Source organism: Carettochelys insculpta, chromosome 4, assembly GCF_033958435.1.
Source record: "Carettochelys insculpta isolate YL-2023 chromosome 4, ASM3395843v1, whole genome shotgun sequence".
In the NCBI taxonomy this organism is placed as follows: domain Eukaryota; kingdom Metazoa; phylum Chordata; order Testudines; family Carettochelyidae; genus Carettochelys; species Carettochelys insculpta.
The window spans coordinates 77,453,697-77,470,648 of record NC_134140.1 but is presented as its reverse complement, the minus strand read 5'-3'; the positions used below and the strand labels follow the sequence as shown (position 1 = coordinate 77,470,648).

General features: G+C 47.3%; 2 protein-coding genes across 3 annotated transcripts in view; one reads left to right on the top strand and one right to left on the bottom strand.

The window, feature by feature from the left end:
- ETFDH (electron transfer flavoprotein dehydrogenase) overlaps positions 1 to 15,000 on the top strand; it is a 38,673-nt gene extending 23,673 nt beyond the window's left edge. Inside the window, exons 10-13 of one of the 2 annotated variants that reach the window (XM_074993124.1) lie at positions 9,423 to 9,591; positions 12,205 to 12,387; positions 13,195 to 13,317; positions 14,266 to 15,000. In XM_074993124.1, coding sequence (XP_074849225.1) covers positions 9,423 to 9,591; positions 12,205 to 12,387; positions 13,195 to 13,317; positions 14,266 to 14,429 — 639 coding nt within the window. In that variant the 3' untranslated portion in view covers positions 14,430 to 15,000. Of the gene's footprint in view, positions 1 to 9,422; positions 9,592 to 12,204; positions 12,388 to 13,095; positions 13,318 to 14,265 lie in introns of both variants that reach the window. The other variant, XM_074993123.1, reaches the window with a different exon arrangement.
- A 104-nt stretch (positions 15,001 to 15,104) lies between these two features.
- The window catches only part of PPID (peptidylprolyl isomerase D), a 48,647-nt gene continuing 46,799 nt past the window's right edge, over positions 15,105 to 16,952 (bottom strand). Inside the window, 1 exon segment of the mRNA XM_074993126.1 lies at positions 15,105 to 15,529. Within this exon segment, the coding sequence (XP_074849227.1) occupies positions 15,441 to 15,529 (89 nt within the window). The 3' untranslated portion in view covers positions 15,105 to 15,440.

Sequence of the window (16,952 nt, the reverse complement as noted above, 5' to 3'; positions counted from 1 at the left end):
AACCCCACGGGACACTGCAAAAGGTTATTCCACCTGCCTTGATGAAGCTTCTTTTCCCTGCTGCTTAAACTTCTCTTCACCAAAATAAACTTGTTCTTTTGAGCTCGGTATGACTTTTTGTCATGAACGAGAGGCAGGGTACACAAATCATTCTAAGGAACTGGGCGGGGATGGAGAGGACTGAAAGTACAGCTGCCCGCTGCTGTGTCAAAGTCCACAGAGGACTGGCAGCAGATGGAACAGGTCACGGGATGGGTGGGTGGAAGGCTGAAAGCACAGCTGCCTGCTGCCAAGCCATTGTCTGCTGAGAACTGGCAGTAGATGGAACTAGGCAGGGCAGTGGTGGGCTGAAAGCACAGGTGCCTGCGACTAAGCCAACATCTGCAGGGGACTGGTGGCGGACAGACCTGGGTGGGGGGAGGGGGTGAGTAGAGGGGTTGAAAGCACAGGTGCCCTTCTTAAGGAAAATAACCCTCCCTTGTCATCCATTCTACTTACTGCATCTTAGCCCCCCACCACCAAGTAAAAGCTTTTCTTTGTGTTAAGACACCCTCTGATTTATTGGTTCACACTTGATGGGGAGCAGAAAGCAGTTTGGGGGGTGGGGCTTGGTTGGTATTACAGCTGAGAAATACATCACTATCGTGCATGACAGATCATTCATGAAGCTATGTTTTAAAGCATCCCTTATTGCTCCTCCCTTAGCATAGTTATAACTGAATGGCTGTGTGGGTGGCTGCAAGTAAGCCCTGCTGATGGCCTCAGTCTTGGAATTTCAGATGGATGGGAAATTCTCCCACCTGGATTCACAGATGTTGTGCAAAATAGCACACGCTATAATCACAGTGGGGACATTAGTTTCAGAAAGGTACAAATGGGTCAATAAGCATCTCAACCTCGCTTTTAAAAGGCCAAAGGCACATTCTACCACCATTCTGCACCTGCTGAGTCTGTGAATGAAGTTATTCTTGCTGTGGCAGGGCTCCTGGATAGGGCTTCATAAGGCAGGATTGCCCAATATTGCAATACGCATCTCCACATCACCAATCAGGATTTTCTGGTTTGGGAAAAGTGTGCCATCCATGAGCTTGCTGTACAGTCCAGCATTTCTGAAGAGGCATGTGTCATGAACCCTCTCTGACCATACCACGTTGATGTCGGTGAAAGGATATTTGTGATCTACCAACACCTGCAAAACCATGGAGAGTATCCCTTTCGGTTTATGTACTCAGAGGCCAGGTGGTCTGGGACCATGATGGGGATGTGCGTGCCATCTATTCCCCCACCTGAGTTAGGAAACCCCATGGCAACAAAGCCATCCACTATGGCCTGTACATCTCCCAGGGTTACGGTCTTCCTGAGGAGATGCCAACAGATTGCATGGGCCACATGCATCACCATGGACCCCATTGTAGCTCTGCGCACCCCGAATTGATTTGCCACTGACTGGTAGCTGTTAGGGGTAGCAAACTTTCACAGGTCAATTGCCACTCGTTTCTGAACAGTTAAAGCCGGTGTCATTCTTGTGTTGCACCTCAGTGCAGGGGCCAGCACATCACAAAGTTCCATAAAGGAGGACTTGCACATGTGAAAGTTCTGCACCCATTGCTGGTCATCGCAGGACTCCAAAACCATGTGGTCCCACGAGTGTGCTGGTCTCACGAGTCCAAAACAGACACTCCTCTGTCAGCGATGCATGCAGGGCAACCAGCATTTGTGAGTTCTTGGACTTCAGTTGAAAGATTTGCTCTTCAAAACCAGCATCATCATCATCATGCTGAATCACCACCACACTTTGTAATAGAAAGCAAAATCGCCAAACAGTTGAGTAAGTTGCTGCAACCATGTGTGCAATGACTTCAAACAATTGGGGATCCGTGCTAGTGCTGTGCCAGAGAAAATGCTGCAGAAAATTGCATGATCTCCTGTTCATTTTCATGTGGTAACTGGGTGTTCTGAATTCTAGGACAGTACTTTGCATTCTGGGATTCTGGTATGAAACACCCACAAGCAACTGGTGCTAAGGCATTGTGGGCTCAGTACCCACAGTGCTTTGATCACACAGTCGAATTTGGATAAGGCAATGGGGATGTGGAAACTCAACACAGCAACAGTGGCTTGAAGTTCCAAAAGGTTTGTAGACACTTAAATTCAAATTCATAAGAGTGAGGTTAAAAATTCAAATTTAGTAAATGTCGAATTTATCTTGTGTAGACGCAGCCTGAGTTATAATTCAGTAATAGATGTAATTTATCTTTTGCCATCCAAAGGTTTCATGAACACAAGATTTAACTACTACACTTAATCCCATGAAATCTGTGTTAGCGATGTAGCTGTTTAGAAACATCTGAGAAAAATGTTCAGTTGGAAATTTAAAAACTGCTATTGTGTTGTTTGTCCACCAAGTCCAGTTGCCTTCACTATAAAGGCAGTCACCAAGTTTGCAGATTGAAGGGAGTATGCAGCACACAAAACAAACACTGTCCTGTAAAGAGGGAGGAATGCCGCAACGTGTCTTCAAATTTTAGTAACTATCCTCTATAAGCATTCAGACTTAGCAAGAAATAAATCTTCAAAGATAATCCAAATGTGGTTAGATATACTTAGTTTTTTTTCTTTCCTCCATGTGACATACTTGTGAATCATTAGTTCTTCTTCGAGTGTCCCCGTGGGTGCTCCACAATAGGTGTCGGGCTCGCCCGGCGCTGCAGATCGGGTCTTCCAAGCAGTTTCTGCTGGACCGCGCATGCGCCGGCACGCGCCGCTCCCTTGCACACTCCTGGCCACGTGCGCGATCCGGTCCCCGTCAGTTCCTCTTAACCGCCGTCGGCTGCAGATGGAATCCGACTAGGCTACGGCCAAGTTAGCGTATTCAATGGTTTTAACTGTTTTCTTTAAAGTTTTCAATTTCTTAGGCTACCGTTAAGTTAGCCAGTTGTTATTTTCAAAAAAAAAAAAAACAAGCGGGATGGCATTCAGTCCAGTCCTAGTAACAAGCGGAACACCGGAGGCCAAGAGCCTAGGGCCATTAGGCCTCCTGCCGTGGCAGGCCATCGGAGAAGGGGAAAAACAGCACAGAGAAGGTGCTAAGTACCCATTAACAACTGAAAGACTCACCAACAATGTCCTCTTCAGGATTTAAGAAATGTGAGTCCTGCCGAGAGGCAATGCCAGCGTCTGATGGGCACAGTCTCTGCATAAGGTGCCTGGGGGAGTCCCATGTCACGCAGAAATGCTCCTTCTATGCAAAATTAACAGCCAGAGCAAGGAAGGACAGGGAGATGCGGCTTAAAATGCTGCTCTTCGACAAGGCCCTCCAGCCAGACGGCCGGAGCGGCCACAGCAGGAGGGACCCTCCGGGGCCCATAAAAGGAAAGCCGCCTCCCTCACCCCATCAGCGCAAAAACGGAGGAAAGCCTCCCCAGCCCAATCCCTGCCGGCAGCAACAGCGAGCGGGACGGGAGGAGCGCACAGCCCCCAGCCGCAGCAACAGCTGATCGGCGGCGGCATGGAGAGCCACGTGGAGGCAGCTCAGCCTCCGATAATCAAACAGCCGCCCCACACCGCAGGCAGGGCGGCAGCTAAACAAGCGCCGGTACCGGCGGCACCGCAAGCAATGGCACCGACCCCCGGGGAACTGGCGGTGCAGAGCGCGCAGGCACGCAGCCTGCAGGCACCGGAGGACACCACCCGTGCGGCACCGCCCATGAGTGTGCCAAGCACGGCGCGGACGGGGCCGAGATCCCCTACACGTCAGGGGGCAGAGTTACCTCCTCAAGGGAGGGGGAAGGCTGCACACAAAACGAGGCACCGCAGCCCCTCTCCAGACAGGGCTGCAGAGTTGCTTTCTCTCAGCCCTCCACTTATGCTGCAGACTCCAACCAGAAGGCAGGGGTCCCCCCTAGCCTACCCGGAGCCCCCGTCTCCATTTTTACAACCAGCCTCGCCCTGGCTGGGACCACCTTCACCCTTCCTGGGGTTTGAGCCGCTGGAATACTATCACAAATCGCTCTCTCCAGTGTCCCAGATCTCTCGACAATCTCGCTCCCCCAGACGCAGAGGGTATGCACCAAGGGAGTGGTCTAGGTCACCTTCCCAAGAACAGTGTCTATACTGCCACGGTCGCCCCTATCACGCGGGGCATAGACACCACCGGCAATCTACCAGGGAAAGATCCCCACAGACGGTCCCGTATCCCCGAGGGCAATCACGAACGGGGACAGAGACTCAAGTATCTCAGGGGGAACTGGTTATGGAACCCCAAGATTTTCCCTTGCAAGCTTCCAGTGAGAGGATGTACCATCACCAACAGGAACCGGAAGGGTCCAGAGAGGCGTACCCTAGTGGTTCCTCACTCTCCTCCCCGGACAAGGCTACGGCCCCGGGGGACGTCCATCCTCCAGACGATCTCAAACAGTTTCAAGAGCTGTTTAAGAGGGTGGCCTTCACGCAAGGCATCCAGACAGCAGAGGTGCAAGAGAAACACCATAAGCTCCTCAAAAATCTGAGACCTCCGGCCTCCTCCAAAATAGCAATACCGCTTGATGAAGCAATCTTGGAGTCCGCCACTATGATATGGCAGACCCCTGCGACTATTCCGCCTGTCCACAAGAGAGCGGATAAGAAATACTTCGTGCCGGCGAAGGGCATGGAGTTCCTGTTCAGCCACCCACAACCAAATTCTTTGGTGGTGGAGTCGTCGCAACAAAGATCAAAGACATCTCAATTCAAGACAGGGGGAACAGACAAAGATGCCAAGAAGCTAGAGCTGTTCGGCAGAAAGGTCTACTCCTCCTCCACTCTACTGTTGCGAATGGCAAATTACGCAGTGCATTTAGCGAACCATAATTTCGACAACTACACTAGGTTAACCTCCCTCATGGACTCGCTTCCAGAGGACAAGAAACCGGTGCTCAAGGCCATCGTGCAGGAAGGCTACGCGGCCTCGAGGATGGGAGTTCAGATCGCCCTGGATGTTGCAGACACAGCAGCACGTTCCACAGCTACGGCAGTGGTGATGCGAAGGGAGTCCTGGCTCCAGACTTCGGGTATACCGAGGGATCTGCAGGCAAAGATAGTCGATCTTCCCTTCGACTCACAGGAGCTGTTTGCTGAATCAACTGACTCGGTCCTTCATTCCAGTAAAGATTCAAGAGCCACACTTAGGACCCTGGGGATTTACACCCCTCCATACAGAAAGAAAAAGTACTACCCTCAACAAAGACGGTACCGGTACCAGTACCAGCACCAGCAACAGCGTCCCCAGTACCACAGGGGTTACAAGCAAGGGCGACATCAACAGCACCAGCAGTACAGAACTCCCAGGCGACGTTCCCAACAGAGCCGTGCGTCCTCGGGGCAGGGCCAAAGGCCACAAGTTTGACACACAGATCCAGGGCTGCGCCATCACTACCATCGCACAAGGTCATCCGAAGCGGCTATTCCACCATCGCCTCTGACCATTCTACGACCAGTGGCAAAGGATCACCACAGACAAATGGGTGCTGGAGATCATAGCCACGGGGTACGCCATCCCCTTCCAGTCGCTCCCACCGCCACGACCTCCACCCAGGCCCCACCTCCAGGAGGCCTCCCACGTAGCGAGGCTCAAGCAGGAGGTAGACCATCTCATGCTCATAGGGGCACTGGAAAGAGTGCCGGAGCAACTGCAAGGAAAAGGGTTCTACTCGAGGTACTTCCTCACGGAGAAAGACAGGAGGCTGGAGGCCCATCTTAGATCTTCAAGGCCTCAACCGGTACCTGCGCAAGCAATGCTTTCGGATGATCACAATCGCCTCCATCCTTACGGCACTGGACGATGGAGATTGGTTCGCAGCCCTTGATTTACAAGGCGCGTATTTTCACATAACTATCCATCCGGCTCACCAGCGATTCCTCCGGTTCATGGTAGGCAAAGAACATTTTCAATACAAGGTCCTACCGTTTGGCCTTTCCTCGGCCCCCAGAGTCTTCACCAAGACCTTGGCAGTGGTGTCAGCCTACCTGCACAGACAGGGGGTATTTATATTCCCGTATCTGGACGACTGCCTACTCAAAGGGGCCTCGAAGGAGGAGGTACTAGGCATGATACGCGTCACAGCAGGCACGTTCTCTTCGCTCGGCCTGGTTATCAATCTGGCAAAATCAAAGATAGACCCCACACAGGACATAGAGTTCATAGGGGCACACATAAATTCTATTACAGCGAGAGTGTATCTACCAGAGACTCGCTTTCGGGCCATCGGCTCCCTCGTGCAGGTCATCACCTTCAGCCCTACGGTGCCGGTCCTGACGTGCTTACAGCTGCTGGGCCACATGGCAGCGGTGACGTTCGTAGTACAGAACGCCAGGTTACACGTGCGCAGCATGCAGCACTGGCTGGTGAGCGTATACAAACCGGCAGCACACACCGTTCGCAGGGTGGTGTCGCCCACAGCAGAGGTGCGCAAATCCCTGCAATGGTGGGTAAACCCCAAGAACTTGCTAACAGGGGTACCCTTCCACCAACCACAAATATCGGTTTTTCTTACTACAGATGCCTCCCTCATAGGGTGGGGAGCACACGTGGGCGAAGAGGTGACTCAAGGGCTGTGGTCCTCCACGGAGCAGTCACTGCACATAAATATACTGGAGCTCAGAGCAGTGTTCAACGCCTACAGACACTTTCGAGACCATATACAAGGCAAAGTTGTCGGGATCAGTACAGACAATACCTCCACCATGTTTTATATAAATCGGCAAGGAGGAGCTCGGTCCCGTGCCTAATGTGCGGAAGCAGTCCGGTTATGGAACTGGTGCATCGCCAACAATATAATCTTGAAAGCCTCGTACTTACCAGGCGCTCACAATGTGAAGGCAGACCAGCTGAGCAGGTGTTTTGCACTCACGCACGAGTGGCAGATCCGTCCCGATCTGCTACGACCGATTTTCCACGCATGGGGTTTTCCCCAGATAGACCTGTTTGCCACTCAACACAACAAGAAGTGCCCACGATTCTGCTCCAGGGCAGGACTGGGACGGGGGTCCCTGGGGGATGCGTTCGTGATCTCGTGGAGGGGCCCCCTGCTTTACGCTTTTCCTCCCACAGTGCTGATCCACAAAGTCTTGCAGAAAGCCAGGAGGGAAGGAGCCCGAATGATCCTGATAGTCCCAACGTGGGATCGACAGCAATGGTTCCCCCTACTCCTGCGCGTGTCGGACCGTCCACCGATGCCCCTTCCGGTGGCGACGGATCTGCTCACGCAAGCCCAGGGGTCCATAGTGCATCCGCACCCCCAAGGCCTGCGACTACAGGCGTGGTTAATCCATGGCTCAGCTCCCTAGAGAGCACATGTACGGAGGAAGTGCAGCAAGTCCTAGAAAGTAGCAGGAGGACTTCCACCAGGAAGACCTACAAGCAGAAATGGACTCGCTTCACGGCATGGTGTTCTACCAAACGGCTAGCCCCCCTTTCGGTGCCTATACCTGTGATATTAGAGTATTTACTGGACCTCAAGAGAGGAGGACTCTCACTATCCTCGTTAAAGGTCCACCTTGCCGCCATTTTGGCATTCAGACATGAAGAGGAAGGGCGCACAGTGTTCGCCCATCCCATGGTTACCAGGTTCCTCAAAGGGTTGGTAAACCTATACCCCCCTCAGAAACCGCTTCCACCTTCATGGAACTTGGACCTGGTGCTTAATGTGCTAACGGGACCACCGTTCGAGCCCTTGGCCATGGTTTCCATCCGCCTCCTTACGGTGAAGACGACCTTTCTTCTCGCAATCACGTCAGCTCGCAGGGTGAGCGAGCTTGCGGCAGTCATGGCAACGCCACCCTGCACTGTTTTTTCCAAGGAGGCGGTAACCATACGGCTGCATCCAGCCTTTGCTCCCAAAGTTTCTTCTGAGTTTCACATTAACGAACCTATTGTTTTACCCTCGTTTTATCCAAAGCCTCATAACTCTAACAAAGAGGCGCGCCTACACCTCCTGGACGTGAGGAGGGCGCTAGCCTTCTATATAGACAGGACCAAGTCCTTCCAGAAAACAGATAGACTCCTGGTCTCTCTCGCTCCCAAATCGAAAGGAGGTCTCTCTTCACAGAGAATCTCGAAGCACATCGTATCCTGCATAAAAATGTGCTACGAACTCAAAAAGACTCCTTTACTGGCCACTCCCAGGGCTCATTCCACTAGGGCGGTGGCGGCATCAACAGCCTTTTTCAAGGGCGTTGCACTAAAAGACATTTGCAGAGCGGTGACCTGGTCATCCTATGACACCTTCGCCAAACATTACGCCCTTCACAGGATATTCCAAGAGGATACCCGTCTCTCAACAGCAGTCCTCTCGGGGACAAGCTGCACATAATCCGATTACCCACCTCTTATCTTGGGTTACTGCTGGGTAGTCACCTATTGTGGAGCACCCACGGGGACACTCGAAGAAGAAAGACAGGTTACTCACCGTAGTAACGGTGGTTCTTCGAGATGTGTCCCCATGGGTGCTCCACTACCCGCCCATCCTCCCCGCTTCGGATCTCTGTTTAGTGTTTTGCAGGAGCATCCGAGGCGGTTGGTCGAGGAACTGGCGGGGACCGGATCGCGCACGTGGCCAGGAGCGCACAAGGGAGCGGCGCGCGCCGGCGCATGCGCGGTGCGGCAGAAGCTGCTGAAAAGATCCGATCTGTGGCGCCGGGCGAGCCCGACAGCTGTTGTGGAGCACCCACGGGGACACGTCTCGAAGAACCACCGTTACTACGGTGAGTAACCTGTCTTTATTTTAGGGATGTAGCTTTAGAGATTTACTTTTCAGTAGGCAAACTTCTTGAAAGTTACACTCGCTATTTGATTATATTACACCTCTCCAAAGAAATGGAGAGGATAAGATTTGCTCAGAAAACATTCCATTATTGGTCTTTGTACGACCTTTTTTCCTTAAAGGAACTGGAACTTGGTGCCAAACTCAGTAATGCCAGGAAAGCTAAGAAGACACAGAGACCTAAACAGGGAAATAGACTGATATGGTTACTGTGGGAGGAGGGAAGCTTGACTCTTACTAAAGCAAAGACTACTACGTGAATGAGGTAATGTTTTTTATTGGATCAACTTCTGTTGGTGAAAGAAACTTGCATTCAGGCTACAGAGCGCACTTACTAAAGTAGGTGTTTTGTCATTTTAAACCAGAGACCCAAAGGTGGGGAGGAAGGATGTACCCGCTGAGCAACTTTCATAGTCTATTCAACAGAGCAATTATTTTGAGAGGAATTGTATAATGAGATCCCGTTTGTTTTTCCATTTGATTAAACAAAAGCCATAATATTCTGCAATACTGGCCTTTATCTCTTATTTGCTCAGGATCTTTTCTTGTGCCAGACTTGTTTTCTACCATGCACGCTCATTTAAAAAATAAAATAATTAAATCTTACCACATATTTCTCTTCAGTCTATACCCAAACTCACTTTTCCTGGAGGAGTATTAATTGGTTGCAGTCCTGGATTCATGAATGTGCCTAAAATCAAAGGTACGCACACTGCAATGAAAAGTGGCATGGTGGCTTCAGAAACTGTTTTCAACCAGCTAATTAATGAAAACCTCCAGTCAAAGACAATAGGTAAGATGATCTTTCAACTTCTAGCTGTCTTTCGTGTTCAGCTGAAACAACTATTTGACTACGAAGGAACTATTTGGAAGCCAAATAAAATATCTCTTCAAGTTGGTTTAAGAGAACACCTATCTTAAATTGTAACACATAGAAGAAACTATAATAGAGTTTTGTGTGGTTAGATCGGGTCCTTGGACTAGAGCAAAGAATGATACATGCTTTTCAAGTTAAAAGGACATTCAGGAAAATTAGACCCAAATTTACACTGTGTATCAATTACGGTTTTTACAAACCTTAACAGATTTGTTCTCATCACTTAAAAAATCTGTAGAAAGTGTTTTTGTTTGTTTATAAATTCTTTGGTATTTGCAGTGGATTATGGCATTAGTGCAGAACCAGAAAGATAGAAAAATAAACACAAAGATAAGATTAGTTTGTTTTCATTGCCCCAGCTGAGGCAAAAATACAAATAAACCAAAACCCTCACAGCATTAATGGTGAAAAGTAAATTGAAAATTTCAGTTTTAGTGAACTATTAATGTATGCAGTAACCTCTCCTCTGACACACCTTCCCATTCAGTAAAACTTTTAGGCTGTGTCTACACTAGAGAGTTTTGTTGACAGAATGGGCCTTCTGTCGACATAACTCAGGGAGTGTCTACACAATGAAAGCTTTCTGTTGACAGATTCTCGACAGAACTCTGCATTGGCCTCTACAATGTTATCCCTCAAAAATCTGAGGTATAACAATATGTCTACAGAGAGGACTTCTGGTTGCCGGGCAGCCCTCTTCACATAGCTGCCGTTCCACTTTCTGGCACCAGAGGGCACTGCAGTCTGGCAGTTCTCTGTGGACAGAGCAAGTTGTGTGTAGATGCAATCTGTTGAAAGTGGTTCTGTCGAGATTTCCCTGTATACAGATGCTTCTAGTGTAGACATAGCCTCAGTGTCTCCTTCCACTGGTTGCTTTATGGTTCATCAGAATGGAAGGATATTGTGAGACATTATTTATGCATTAATTGTTCTCTTAAAAACTTTGATGGCCATCGTCAGCAGATGTCTATAGAGCCTATTGACCTAGCTGCATCTTGAGCCCTTCTGGAGTTAGCCACAGTGATTCAAGTGTGATGTGTGAGCAACCTATACTTTTTAATGACAGCTGCTTCCCCACAAATACAAGTTCTTATTTATTTTTAATGTCTTGTAGTAGGTAAGTAAAGTTGCACGGTGAGATACTATCATGGTGCTTTTAACAACTGGATTCTCCAGCTTTTCCATAATACAATAGGCAAAACAAGATATTTAGGGACTCTACACTAACAAACCAACTATTGCACTATTCTGTGATCATGTGGATTTGTTTTATAATAGACCTGCTGTCAGTGTGGACAGAAAAACTGTATCTTACCTTGGTTACAGAACTGCTTTCCCATGCATATAAGTAATATTTTAACAAACACACTAACCAGTGACAGAACAGTGTACAGTACAGTACAGTAGTAGCTTTTAGTATTGGTGATTCTATAAATTCTATTTCAGAATCCATTCCCATGCAACTTTAGTAATTGGGAAAAATGTCTCCTCATGGAGTTTTGTTTAAATGGTCTTCTCTGAGCTGTACTGGAAAAGGTAGTTTGCTGTAGTGAAATTACATTTAGCTAATGTAAAAAACGATGCATCAAGGTTGGTGCCTCATGGTTGCCCAGCTGTTAAGTGTGTGTGCAATTTTTCACTTTCTCATGCATCCAGTGAAGTGAGTTGCAACTCACAAAAGCTTATGCCATAATAAAAATTTACAGTGCCACTGGACTTTTTGTTTTTTTCTGAAACAGACTAACACAGCTACCTCTGAAATATATATTTTTTTCTGAAACAATATAATTCAACAGTTTTCACTCTAAAGTGGGAAAATTGATGGTCAGATTACAGCTGAATTACTCTGGGGGTTATCTTACACATTAGTGGAGTCACAGGTCAATTTACAGCATTTGCATCCTCTTGTCATTTTGCAGTCATTCAGTATTTTCAAAAGTAAAACAGTTTTCATAAGCTCCCTTTATCTGAAAGTCTTACATTTCTCAGTATTCATAGGATTGTGCTCAAAGTCATAAGGAACAATTAATTCATTTAGTCTGACCTGTAAATCACAGGTCTCTAGAAATCTGCTATCCAGTCATCATGATGCTGAAGCACTGTAGTCTTGTGTACTCTCAAAGTCCTGTTTGTCCTACTGCCTGGCAAGAGGTGTTTTAGAAGGGGTTTTTCCAGAAGGGTTTGGGGGTCCTGTCCCTGATTTAAAGAGTCTATTGCCCCATCTGCTTTGTTTTATAAATATTTGAGAACTGAATTTAAGGATGCCTGCTTTGATGATCTTGCACACAAATATACTAGAAACACCTAGAAAAGTGTCTAAGAAAGGTAGAATTGTATTTCAGAAAAGAATCCTCATTTTAGGAACGCAGTTGGCTTTCGTTACTGTTTTCTTCGGTGATAACATAAAAATGTAATAATTATTTCATCCATTAATAACTTCTCAACTTGCAACAAATTCTTATATCAGGGATTTGATCTTCCCTGAAAACATGTTGTAAGTATTTAACAAGTAATGTATGTTACCCTTAGGGCTTGATGTACCTGAATATGAAGAAAAATTGAAGAAGTCGTGGGTGTGGAAAGAACTCTATTCAGTTCGGAATATCCGACCTTCTTGCCATGGAGCACTGGGTGTCTATGGGGGAATGATTTACACTGGTATATTTTATTGGATATTGAGGGGAATGGAACCATGGACATTAAAACATCCAGGTAATTTTTTCAGAAAATACAGATGAACATTTTTTCTGTTTTATGGTCTCTTCTTCTTTTGCATTAAGCAGGGTTGGACTGGGTGATTACTCAAGTCAGATGTGAAAAGGGAGAGTGTAAAAAGTAATGGTCTGTAGTGGTGGTTTTCTTTCACTCTGAAATTAATGAGCTGGTGTAGCTCAATGAAACGGCACTGTACTACTGGAGGTAGGGTGACCACCTGTCCTGTATTTGGGGTGCCAAAAAGGCATCTATACTTATTTTTTAAAAGGGCCCAATTTTTTCTGTATTTGGGCCCTCCCCCCACTGACCTTTTCTGCCAGGAGCTGTGCAAGAGCAGCTGCTGGCTGGAGAGCGTGTAGGTTATTTCCCTGACCCTTGGGGAAGCGGGGAGAGCATGGATGGCTGCCACTTCCCTGGGGCTCCCACAGAGGGCTAGTGGCTGCCGCTTCCTTCCTTGCTCCCTGGGGCTTGATGGAGCTGCCCCTCTGCCCCATATTTGGGGCAGCGAGATAACGGTCACCCTAACTGGAGGTAATCTTTGAGACCATTTGTAGCTAAGAATTCTACAGGACAGTTTGGAAAGGTAATGGGAATCTTAATCGTAGTTGCCTTATTCTAATGTTTAATTTGGAAACTGCAAATTAATTTCTACTAAATATTTGCACACTTGGAAATCTAATATTGTTTCATTCAAAACTACCTTAGGTCCAGACTCTGGTCGGCTAAAGCCAGCCAAAGATTGCACTCCTATTGAATATCCAAAGCCTGATGGAAAAATCAGTTTCGATCTTCTGTCCTCTGTAGCTCTAAGTGGGACGAATCATGAACATGATCAGCCTCCTCATTTGACTCTGAAGGATGATAGTGCCCCTGTGAACAAAAATTTAGCTATATACGATGGGCCAGAACAGAGATTCTGTCCTGCAGGTGGGTAATTAAAATGAATAATGGTTGAATAGATTAATAGCTTTGCAAATTGACAGCAAAAATATTTGAATATTTTTGCTGAAGTTTTTCAGTAGGGGAAGTGACCCAGTATACTTTTTAGTTTTAAGGCACTGATCCCAAACTTTTTATTAACATAGCTACCAACTACATTTTGTCTCTCTTGGGGACTCGCCCATATCCCTGGTTACCCCTTTCCAGCAGCCAATGTGTCTGCTTTCGTCTGTGCCCTCTAGCCAGCTACATACTTCTCATGGCTGGGCTGTGATTGTTACCAAGCTGTTGATCAGTAATTTTAATTGTTTATCCTCAATGTACGGAATAAATTTTGTCATGCGCATCAACGCTTGTGTAGATGAGTGCCACCAGTAGAAACATGCTGTGGTTGTGCTGTCAGTTATCGGGGCATTTGAATCTCTTGGTTGACTGCCCAAATGCTTAGCTTATAGGGAACACTCCTGCTGACTCTCTAACCAAAGCTCGCACACCTTACCCCACTAGGAGATATGTAGGATGGGGCCCAGGCAATTTCTCTGTGTTCCCTGGCTCCTTTTGTTCTGCTCATGCCACTTCGTTTGGGCACCAAGCAGTATCAGTGGTGCAGAAGCAGCAGCTGGAGTCTGTCCCTGATCTGTACGTGCTCTACAGACTTGGTGCTGCTGAGAAGAGGGGGTGGGCTTTAGGGGCACATCTGACCTAAGGTCCTTCCTGAACTACTTTTTGGGTGATAAAATGCATTTCTTGACAAAGTAACTGATGTTAGAATACAAGTGACAACTGAACCACATAATGAAGTTCCCAGATTGTTGTCACAGTATCTGTAAGACAATGGCTGCTTGAAAAGGGCAAGAGTTTGTATAATCTAGGTCATAGCACACCAGTATATACTCATGTATCCACTGTAGTCACACGTTATTTTTTTCTTTGCAGGTGTTTATGAATTTGTTCCTTTGGAAACAGAAAAAGGGTTACGGCTTCAGATAAATGCTCAGAATTGTGTCCACTGCAAAACATGTGACATTAAAGACCCAAGCCAGAATATTAACTGGGTAGTGCCTGAAGGAGGTGGAGGACCGGCTTATAACGGAATGTAAACTTGACCAAAACTATCTAGTGTATTCCCCTAACATATTATAACCTCACACATGTAAATTTTATGCAAATATATGCTATGGTGTGACTTAGCGTATCACTGATGGAATGTTAATTGGGTGAGGTTACTCAGCTTGGTGAAATTTCATACCACTATGTGGTAAGAAATGACATTTAATACTATGTTAAATAGTGAATGCACAGTCAACGCAGGCAGATTTATGAAAAAATACCCTTTTACTGTGGTGAGATAGTGGTGCAGCATCGCCCCAGTGCTTTTTTTCTGTGACATAAAACTTGATACTTCAGCTCTCTCTTGCCAAAGTGCAGTGGAACCATGCTGAACCATCAACGTGAAAATACAGTGAAATCTTGTAATTTGTTACTTTCATGTTTTTGCTCCTACCTAACATGTGCTATCACTGCAATCTTGGTTAATTTCTGCTTCCATTAAGGAAAATAAAGCAAGTGAGAGAATACTGTATCATTGCTTTGGACAGTTACATTAAGTAGACTGGGAAATATTTAAGCCCCCTATTGTTTTAAGGAAAGACATTTTTAATAAAGCTAATTTGCCATAAAACTTTGTTTGGAACAGCCTGGTTGTTTTAGATGGCACTACTTATACTGATGCACACATGCTTCCCAAGAAACATCTGCTTGTTGGTCCAGTGAAGGGATTAATGGGAGAATAGTGTACTACTTGCTTCCTGGTGTTAAATGTGACGTTCTGGTAAACGAATATTCTGGTAAAAGAATATCTACTGTGAAAGGACAAGCATTATCACTACTACTGTGGTTAAATATGTATTTATTTTGAGTCACTTTAGCTTTAATTGCAATTGGATAAATCAGTTACTTTTATTGAACTCCAGTTTAAATGGTAAACATTAGAAATGGATTGCAGTATGGGGCAGATACACTTGCCTCTATGCTCTCTTCTGTACACCACTGACCACACAGGAGTGTTTACAGTCATTCTGGGTTCAAAGTTTAACAAGAAAAAACTTCACTCAAGCAAACATTTTAGCATAAGCTGCTTTTTCCTTTTCCTTTTGGGCCTTTATCTTCTGTTTCACCTTGATTACTTCAGTTTGGATAGCTGTTTGGGGGGGAAAAATACATTTGCATTGTCCCAGAACCTTATACTGATCACCCCGTTTTATTTTATGCTTTGCATAGGCTAGACAAGTGCCTAAGTGCAGTCTCGTCGTCGAGGGTTATCATCAAGCTAGGCAATAGTGGAAGAAATCCTCCAAGCTTGGGTTTTTTCCCATTCAGTTATAGAACAAGATAAATGAGCTCAGGGGAATGGAAGTAGCAAACAATGACACACAATTCCTGCTCCAAAGAGTTAACTCAGTTAAGTAGCAGAGAATGGAATCAGACCAGAAAGGAGCAAAGATTCTTCTTCGAGTGGTCCCCGTGAGTGCTCCACAATAGGCGTCAGGCTCACCCAGCGCCGCAGATCGGAAATCTTCTAGCAGTTTCTCCTGGATCGCGCATGCCACCCCCCTGCGCGCACCCAGCCGCGTGCATGACCCGGTCCCCGCCAGTTCCTTCTCAACCGCCATCGGCTGCAGACAGAATCCACTCAGGCTAAGGCCAGAGTCAGATTACTTAGTGGTTTTTTTTTCCCACGTGTAATTTGTTGTTTTTGGTTATTAAACAAAAAAAAAAAAAGAGAGAAAGCAAAGAAAGAATATCAAAAAAAAAAAAAAAAGGAAAAAGAGGAGCGGAGAAGAGAAGAGCGGACGTGAAGGCCATTTAGGCCACCCGCTGCCACAGGCCGGTGATCACTGTTTGGGGTGGAAAGGCACGGATTAAGTGCTAAGTACCCTATTAACAATAAAGGACTCACCGCAATGGCCTCTTAAGGTTTTACAAAGTGGGAGTCATGCCGTGAAGCTATGCCAGCCTCCGTGGGGCATAGCGAAGGCATCCGATGCCGGGGGGAATTCCAGGCTACCTTGCTGGAGAAGCCTCACCCAGAACGGCCCGCTGGGTTGCATAAGAGGATGGCAGTTTTTTCTCTGACCCCCCTCAGTGCAGAAACAGAGGAAACTCTCCCTGGCTCAATCCTTGCCGTGTGTTTGCAGCGAGCAGCACGAGCAGAGCACACAGCCACCAGCCGCATAGTCAGGCAAGCGGCAGCGCATGTGGCAGAGGCTGAGCCTTCGGTTACACAACAGCCAGCATGCACAGCGCCTAGAGCGTCAGCCAGGCAAGCGCCGGAACCAGCGGCACCGCCACAGGTGGCGCAGACCCCCGCAGCACCAGCAGTGCAGGGACACCAGGCACGGAGCCTGCAGGCACTGGAGGGGAATACCCGCGTGGCACTGCAGCTGATAGTGCCGAGCACGGCGCTGACAGCGGGGCCAAGATCCCCGGCACGGGAGGGGGCGGTGCCGGCCCCACAGCGGAGGGGCAAGGCATCATCAAAAACCCGGCACCGTAGTCCATCTCTGGACAGGGGATGGCTGCTGTTAGCACCAAGCCCTCCCCCTGTGATACACACGCTGCAC